General features: G+C 38.2%; 1 protein-coding gene across 1 annotated transcript; it reads right to left on the bottom strand.

The window, feature by feature from the left end:
* Positions 1–1,240: 1,240 nt before the first annotated feature.
* On the bottom strand, positions 1,241–7,960 carry LOC132042892 (uncharacterized). Its single transcript, XM_059433399.1, has 6 exons — positions 7,783–7,960; positions 7,431–7,668; positions 6,399–7,322; positions 2,374–2,475; positions 1,548–1,643; positions 1,241–1,430 (listed from the first exon to the last, which is right to left on the bottom strand). The coding sequence occupies exons 1-6, from the start codon at positions 7,958–7,960 to the stop codon at positions 1,241–1,243; spliced, it is 1,728 nt and encodes a 575-aa protein (XP_059289382.1).
* Between the last annotated feature and the right edge of the window lie 1,387 nt (positions 7,961–9,347).

A 9,347-nucleotide genomic window follows, 5' to 3' on the forward strand; every position in this document is an offset into this window, starting at 1 on the left:
GTTGAAGAAAAGTGTGGAAATGAAATAAATGGGATGGGAGCATCATTATATAATTGAACTAAGTTCAGCCCGTCGGGACTTCCACGGACTGTTTCACGGTCCGTGGATCATGGTGTTGGCTGTGGTTCTGGTCGTGGTTCACGACCAGCCAGTCAACATTTTTGCTGGCAGTTCCACGGACTCATCCACGGTCCGTGGAATATTATATGGTCCGTGGAACCTTGGCCGTGAAACTCACAGTTTCACCAAGGTTGTTCCCGTCATCTCGTTTGATCTCCAATCGTTATGGAACCTTCTTAACACTTGTTTATCACTTCATTAGCAATCTAAAGAACATTATAACTCTTCTCCAAAACATTATTAAAACATCATCGACTTGATGCTCGTAATTTGCCCGACACATAACTTATAACTCGCTTTCCTTAACAACTTTCTTTCCTTAACTCGAATGTCTTTGGAAACCTTGATTAGGACCATTAAAGACTATTTCTTACTTTTCCAACCTCGTATACATCATACCCCTCGTTAGTCTATCCACTGTATGCTAAGGGGAAATTTCCCAGGTGTAACAATGTTGCAACAAGTGGCTTATCTGTTGCAACAGATGAGTAACCTGTTTAAACAAGTTACATATAGTAAACAATAAATATCATTGATTTTATTTGTTTACATCTCAATATGGGTGAATCAAGTAGTTCTCATCAAATTACTCCAAAGATCGCTCGAGTTGGAAAGAATACGCTTAGTTTGTCATATGTGCTGACTCAGAATACCATCAAATTGGTTAGGTACATATAGTAAATAATAAATATCATTGGTTTTCTTTGTTTACATCTTAATATGGGTTTTCTTTGTTTACATCTTAATATGGGTTTATCAAGTAGTTCTCATCAAATTACTCCTCGATTTGGGAAGAATACGCTTAGTTGATCATATGTCCTGACTCAGAATACCATCAAATTGGTTAGGTACATATAGTAAATAATAAATATCATTGGTTTTCTTTGTTTACATCTAAATATGGGTGAATCAAGTAGTTCTCATCAAATTACTCCAACGATCGCTCGATTTGGGAAGTATACGCTTAGAATTACCCATCTAATCAATGAAATTACAGTCTAATCCATTAAGGATGTTACTAGATAAATATATTGATCACTAAATATCATTGAATCCCTTTGTTTAACACTAAATATCATTGATTCCCTCTGTTGATCACTAAATATATATGACTCATATCCTAGTTGTTGCAGCAATTACATGATCGAAAGACAATTGCATGATATGTTACAACAATTGCATGATCTACTGCAACAATTGCATAATTTGTTGTAGCAATTGCATAACCTATTGCAGCAATTGTATAATCTGCTGCAGCAATTGTATAATCTGTTGCAGCAGGTAACATAGCTGTTGAACAAGTCATATCACTTGTTGGATAAAACACAACAAGTTAAGGAGTTTATGCAACAACTCATTCCATTTGTTGTAAAAACTCAAAACACCAAATAACTTGCTGTAACAGGTCATGTCACTTGTTGGAAAACCGAGTTAAGTTAGTTGCTGCAACAAGTTCGATCACTTGTTGGGAAAATCCTAACAAGTTACACAGTTGTTGCAACAGAGTTTTTACTTGGCGAAAACTGTTCAGAAATTGCAAAACCACAGAAACATATCATATAAACCAAGTTCACTTACAGAAACAATAGAATTTTCCATTATAAGAAAGAACAACATAAAAATGTCATAAAATCCAATTTCATAAACACCAACAATAGTAATTATTATTACAAGACATTGCAAGATTTACAACTATGGAACAGTTCGGTTTGGGCATGTAGTATGGCCAGCTATTTTGCATATGGAGCATTTGTTGTTCCTCGTTGCTAATGATTCCCCGATTCCACACCTCCTCTTTGCCCGTCTTCTTCCCGGTTTGCTCGGATCAACATATGGAGGAGGTATTTCCCTCTCTAAAATCTCCATAAGAACTTCCCAAGATTCTTCAGAAGGCACGGGATTCATTTCCTCACAGTATGCAATTATGTAATTCTCCACCCAATAATATAGAGATGAGTAGTTATAAATCCGCCTTCAAAAGTCTTCACCATATTGAACTCGAAAATTTTGCCATAGCATGTGGGCAAGGTATTTTGTCAGGTCAAAAACTCTACAAGTACAAGATCTTCTTTGCAGATCGACTATTGCAACTGAACCGTGGCCGATGACGCTGAACTTGTAGTTGGCAATTTGATGGGCTAATAACTTATTATCCAAGTTGACAAATTTTGATATTTTTTTTCTATTAAGGGAACAAAGATGGTTGGTGAGTCAATGAACTCCATACGCCTCTCATGAAATTTCTCAGTAAACCTTCTATTTATGGAATCAAATAGAGCAGTAATGGGAAGTTCTCTTTCAACATTGAACATTGAGTTCACTGACTCAGCAGCATTTGTCGTCATAAATTTATACCTGACAAAACAAACATATTAGTGTTGGAACAGGTGGCTCAGCTGTTGGAAAAATCACAACAAGTACAATATCTGTGTTATATCCCGCATTTTCAAAGCATGAGCGTGACACGTGCTTCCTCAAAAAAAAATTGAATTGACAATCATGTTGTTGCTACATAATTTAAACTCGAGTTGATAGTGTTGTATCCGTATTTTTGAACGTCGGATTATTTGTGCGAGGTGGGGCCCACACATCGAGATTTTTTTGGAACATCTGAAAATTCATATGAATCACATATGTGAAGTTAAACACAACTCACGAAGGACCCTTGGGCCAAATCAAAGTAGAAGCCCTCTAAACGAATATTTTTAAGAAAATGTTTTTGGTGACTGACTTCGAGGGGCAAAAATGGTATTATAAGTTTGGAATTTGGAAAAAATATCAAGAAATATAAGTTGTATATAATTGAATTAGCTTTCCAACCATAGGTCATGGGATCCAAGGTGACGTCGGACAAGGAGATATGAACGTTTTAAGTCCGAAAGGTCAGTGAGCTAGGCCCAACTCGGGCCCAACCGGGTTAGGCCCATGACCCATGTTATATAAGTGATATTTTAGAACTTCCCTCCTCATTTTCAGACCTGGAACAACCAGAAAATTCTGGAGATAGAGAGAAAAAAAGCCTTGGAGAAGAAAATCAATTTTGACCAAAATCCGAGCCCCGAATCCGAAGCCCATGAAGGGAAAAGTGTTGTACGCTGCGTTGTCTTCAATTTGAGTTAAAAATCAACCAAGGAGGAGGGTGATAACGTGGTGGCTGAATTCTTAAGGTATGGATAAGGCTCCTTTTCATTGCTAACAAGTTTATTTAAAGTTTTAACGGATTAGAACGGGAAAAATAGCGATATAAATTCGTCAGTTGGTATTGTGATGCAAGGAAAGAAGAATGGTTAAGTTAGCATGAGAATCTATTGTTAAGTTGTTGTAGGAAATTATATGATTTTATTCTAGTTTTATGTAATTATGAAAATGAATTGCTAAGGTGCAAATTATGGTTGTCGCTAATGAATTTGGGAGATGAAAACGTGTTATGAATATTTATGTCGAAGAATGGAGGTTTCGGATGAATTATGGCTTTGGTGGAATTTTTTGTATATTTAGCAAATAATTTGTAAGAGGACATGAAATACTTCCGAATTGTGTTGAAATGATCTTGATTAGCAAAAGAATATGAAAACATTGATATTGGTTTGGAAATGCGAAGTTAGATTGGAAGTTGATATGTTATATAGAAAAGAGGACAATATATGTTAGAATGCGTTTCAATTCGATCGATGTTATTGGTATTGTTGTTGGTTGGGTTGTTGATATTTGGAGCCGAGTTAAGTCTCGGGGATGTTATATGTATAGGGGAGATGCTGCCCAAATTTCGTAGACAAATAGTGAATTAAAGATTTGAATTCTAAAAGTCTTACTATTGACAATTGGTAAACATGACCATTTGTAGATTTTGGGCCAAACGGGATTTGAATTTGGAGAGGCGTAAGCAGCGGAAAAGGTATGTAAGGCTTACCCTTTCTTTCTCTTGGCATGTCCTAGATGTGATAGGCTATGATTTGAGCCTCGGGGATGACTCTACTCTTAGAAATCCGAGCTTATATTTATCCCTTTTTCATTCAGTAGAATTGAACTAAATAACTTACGCTTTATTGTAAAGAAATGTTCAAACGTCCGTAACTTTTGAAAATGAAAGCGGAATGCCTTGAAATCTTTGAGGATGATCCAATGGCACATAATGACCACGTTTTTATGTTCGTTACCCGACTTGACCCGAGGTGGGCCCACAGTCCCCGAGATTTAATTGTATTGTTCTATTTGCCTTATTTCCGTAAGATAATTAAGGAAACCTTTGACTATTGTTCCGAATTTGATATAAGTGTCTGGTAACTCAGATATGAGCATTCTGGTTCGACTATTCTGATATAAATGCTTCGGTACGGATGATCTGATTTAAATATTTTGATATAAGCATTCCGATGTAAATATTCTGATATAAGTATTCTGATATAAGTATTCAAAAATAAATATTCTGATATATATGTGTTCTGACATAGGTATTCGATCTAAGTATTTTGGTGTAAGCATTCGATATGATAACTCCGATATGAGTACTCCGTATGAGCGTCCGATATAAGTATACGCTATGTGTATTCGGATATGAGTCGTACGATCCGAGTATTCTAATATGAGTATGCTCTATAAGCCTTAATGTTCTTCATGTACGATCTCGGATCGCTTAAACGATCCGAAGAGGTTTCGTATTCCAAACGCTCATAACTTTCGATACTAACTCGGAAGAACCCGAAACTCGTTTTTGAGCCTTCGAATGTCGGTAATTGTACGTATCCATCGAGTCCGGATTTGTGTGCATATGGTTTCTCACGACTCGTTTGTGCTCGACTCAATGTATCTTCACCGAGTCCGGCCGATTGCATGTTATGTTCTCGTGCGTACTCCACGGTATGATTCACCGAGTCCCGGCCGGACATGATCTCGTGCGCACTTCCGCATTATTCACCGAGTCCCTCGTACTTGCGGGTCGGGACACGTTATCCGTATATATTTATGATATGATGGTACGGGGATGGCGGCCGGGGATGGCACATGTGATGAGTATTCACCGAGACCCGCGCAGAGAGGGCGGGACACGTTATGTATACTTGGTACATGATTCGACATGCATGGTTCCATATTACCGAGTCCCTTAACAAAGGGCCGGGACACGTTATTTGCATATATGACATATGATTCGTTATACATGATCATATTCACCGAGTCCCTTATCGGAGGGGTAGGGGACACGTTATACGCATATGTGATCTATAATTTTGATATGCATTGATGAGTCTATCCACCGAGTCCCTCACGGAGGGCCGGGACACGTTAGACGCATATGTGATATATGACATCATGTGAGCATTACGTAGCATTCGTATTCGTCCGATATATGTCGATATCACGAGCATTACGTACGTTCGTATTTCATCCGCTACATGATATCATTTGGGCACGTACGTTCGTATCTCGTCCGATATCCGATGACATCCGAGTATTCTGTACGTTCTGCATTTCGTTCGATACATGACCTCGTCTGAACATTACCGTACGCTCAGTACCCGTCGACGTGTGATATCACCGGTGCACTCTGTATTTTCTGCGCCTCTTCGGACATGCGATCCTTGATTGCCAAATAAGCATTTTGGTACTCTGGTTGACTCACTTATTTTCTGTACCCATTCTGGCATATGAGACAGGTATGTATGAATTGTGTACGAAAGGTGAGGGGTCTCAGTATTCGAGTAATGTATTTACCGGTTATTTACGTACATTTCGATTATGTGTCTCTCTGTATTGCATGCCTTACATACTCAGTACATATTCCGTACTGACCCCCTTTCTTCGGGGGCTGCGTTTCATGCCGCGCAGGTACTCCCAGATGATTAGCAGCCATCATAGAAGATGCTCCAGTTGGGTTGGCAGTTCCAATTGCTCCTGGAGTACTGCCGAGTCAGAGTACATATGTGATGTTTGATTCGTGTTAGAGACTTTGCAGACAACGTCGTGGGTGTTGGTCGTCAGTTGTAAGCGGCTCCATCAGCCGATACGTCATATATGTTGGTTCGGTTTGGCTACAAATTTTATGTAATTTGCAAGCAACGAAAAGGAAAAATATTTACGAAAAGTTGTATTTTGCATTTTAGCTTTATTCGAAAAAAAAAAATTATGTGCGTAATAAGAGTCTGTGGGTTCGCTCGGCTCCGGATGTGGGGTCGGGTGCCCATCACACCCTAATAAGGTTAGGATGTGACAATCTGTTGCAACAAGTTACCTATTAGCTGCAGCAGATATGTTACTTGTTCGAAACAGAAATGTGCAAATACCTATTTCCGGGGCAGAATGCCCTGCTCCATCTGTGGAATCCAGCACGTTCAAGATGTTCGGCGGCCCCAGGGACCAAATCTTTCATTTGATTGAAATGGTCATTGAAGACATCAATATTGTACGCTTTTGCTGTTTTATAAAATTGAGATACGACCGCCCCATTGTGAAAGGTGGTTCTCAGATTTTTCCCTAGGTGCCTCATGCAAAAACCATAATGACATGTAGGGAAGACAAATGAAACCGCCTTTTTGATCCTTGGATGTCTTTCAGAAATTATGCACAACTCAGGGGTATCCTCTATATAGCTTCTCATTTGTTCAAAAAAATATTTGTACGAAGCATCACACTCCTTGTCTACTACACAAAATGCCACTGGAAAAATATGGTTCTCCGCATCTTGTGCAACTGCTGACAACAACACTCCTTTGTACTTGCTCCTCAAGAATGTCCCATCGAAAGCTATGACTTTTTTCATTTGCGCAAAACCAAGCATCCAAGCCTTATAGGCTACAAAAAAGTACTTGAATTTCCCATTTTCATCAACCTTCAATGCCGTCTTACTTCCGGGATTTGCAGAACGAAGCATATAAGGGTACGCATCAAGCACCGCGTACTCGTGCTCATGTGTCTCCCTTGTCAAAGCCTTTATAATCTCCATTCCCTTCCAGACCTTCCAATAACTTACCTTACAACCCAAATCTATATGGATTGATTGATTTATATCTTTTGTAGATGGGCCTTTACCGTAAGGAAACTTATCTTTAAAGTATTCACCAATGACTTTCGCTGAAGCGTGTGGATTATGGCTCGTAATGTGCTCAGAACCACATGCGTGATTCTTTATGTAGGTTCTGATACAAAATCTGTCAGAACTTAAAAGCTTCACAGCCCTCAGCCACCACTTGTACTCCGGATGTACACATCTAAAGCAATACACAGTACGCGAATTAATCACCTTCTTGATTCTAAAATCTTTCTTCAAGCAAGCAAGTTTCAACGAATTTGCCAATGCTTCCTTGTTCTAGAATGACATTCCTTTATAAAAACTTGTTTCATCATCTTGAACATGGCTAGACTGTATTGATTGTGTAGTGCCCACTATATTGCTCGCAACTTCGGGTATAGGAATCTGGTCAACCCCACTTCCATTATCTGGGATATCCATATCCACCCCATCCAATTCATTATTTAACACATCTTGTTGGTCTTGAGATAAATTGTGGTTCTCTACCGGGCTTCCAACAACGTATACCCTTAAAATGGGCCTAGCTACATCATTCAAATAAGCACGCAAATGAACCTAATCAGTTATCTTAAGTGGCAAGACCCTCTGATTTTCAAAAGAGCTGTGCATGTAAGAGATGGCAAGATATTTTGGTTCACAAGTTAATTCACAATAGGTGATGATTAGGTTCACAAAATCATCAAACACAACATCTCTTTGGACACTCATCACTATCGTCTCTAACGTGTCACTACCCTTCCATCGCCAAATATATCGATTGTTCTTCTCGATCCATTCACCATGGCAATCAACCCCTATTGTTATTGAGTCACTCATTAGTGGTGTTCGAGGTACCTGAAGATATTTTATTTAACAAAAAATTAATCATGAGAGTACATAGCAAACTATAACAAAATGAAACAGCTGCAGCAGTTGTTCCAATACATTATTGACTTATTAGAACAAGTGGATTACTTGTTGCAACAGGTAATTAACTTGTTGCAACAAGTCACTAATCTGTTGAGTCGGCAGCTTTTTTTTAGTTCAGATCATTGAAAATGTCCAACAGATTAGTGAGTTGTTGCAAAAGTGTATTTTGTTGCAACAAGTAGTCCACTTGTTGCAGTAAGTCAATAATCTGTTGGAAGCAGCTTCAGTTTTTTGGGTTTTGTTTCAGACAAAAACTGAAGCTGACTCCAACAAATCATTAAGTTGTTGCAATAAGTGTAATACCTGTTGCAACAACCCACTCAGTTGTTGTAGGTTATTTATATAAAAATTACAACAACTACATAATTTGTTGTAGAAGTTGCAACAACCACATTATCTGTTGCAACAACTACAACAGCTACTGTAAGTTGTTGGAAAATCAGTAGATTTATACCCAGATGAAAAATTGAAATAAAACAACATTGTTTTACTTACCAAATGAGTGGAAAACACTTATGAAGTAATTCTCAATGCTACACGAACAAAATCTAGTCAAATAATTGCAAAATTAGGTGGTCTCATTTTTTTCTTTCTTGAGCAACAATGGCGGACAAGAAGAAGAAGAAGAAACGAGCAGCAGAATAAGAAGAAGAAGCAGCAAGAAGAAGAAGAAACGAAGCAAAAAAGAAGAGCCAAAAATGATGGAAAGAGCGCAGGCAAATAGAAAAATTGGCGCCTTTTTTTTTTTTTTTTTGGCTCTGTAGGGTTTATATGGGTTGGGTCAAAGAGTTAAAAATAAAATTTGTGGGAAAAGTGTAAAAAACAAAGCTTGGGGTCGAAGTGTTAAAAATATAACTTTGGGGCAAGTCAAAACTCCCTAATCACTAATCCAAAGTTTATCACCCCTACTCAATTAAAAAAACTAGAGTTGCTCTCAATTTTCAAACCTTTTTTTCACCTTTAATTAAAAGCCCCTGGTAAGAAGGTCGACCTTATTAGCGGGAATTTTTAAAAGAAAAAGGATAGAGTTCAAGTCGAGGTCATCGAAATTTCACTGGAAGTCTCCGTGATTCGAATTTAAGACTTATAGGTTCGCCTTCTGCCATGTGGCGATAATGATGACAAATATCAGTGCCATGTAGGATTAGATCTCCACCTTGGATAAACTTAACAGAAGAGGGGTATATTTGAGTCAATAGTATAACGGCAGATGTATATTTAGACCCAAAGTATAACGAGGAATATATTTGGCCCTTTTCCAATAGTACAGAGGTATATTTGGCCCTTTTTCATT

This window comes from Lycium ferocissimum, unplaced genomic scaffold (genome assembly GCF_029784015.1).
Source record: "Lycium ferocissimum isolate CSIRO_LF1 unplaced genomic scaffold, AGI_CSIRO_Lferr_CH_V1 ctg19017, whole genome shotgun sequence".
Classification (NCBI taxonomy): domain Eukaryota; kingdom Viridiplantae; phylum Streptophyta; class Magnoliopsida; order Solanales; family Solanaceae; genus Lycium; species Lycium ferocissimum.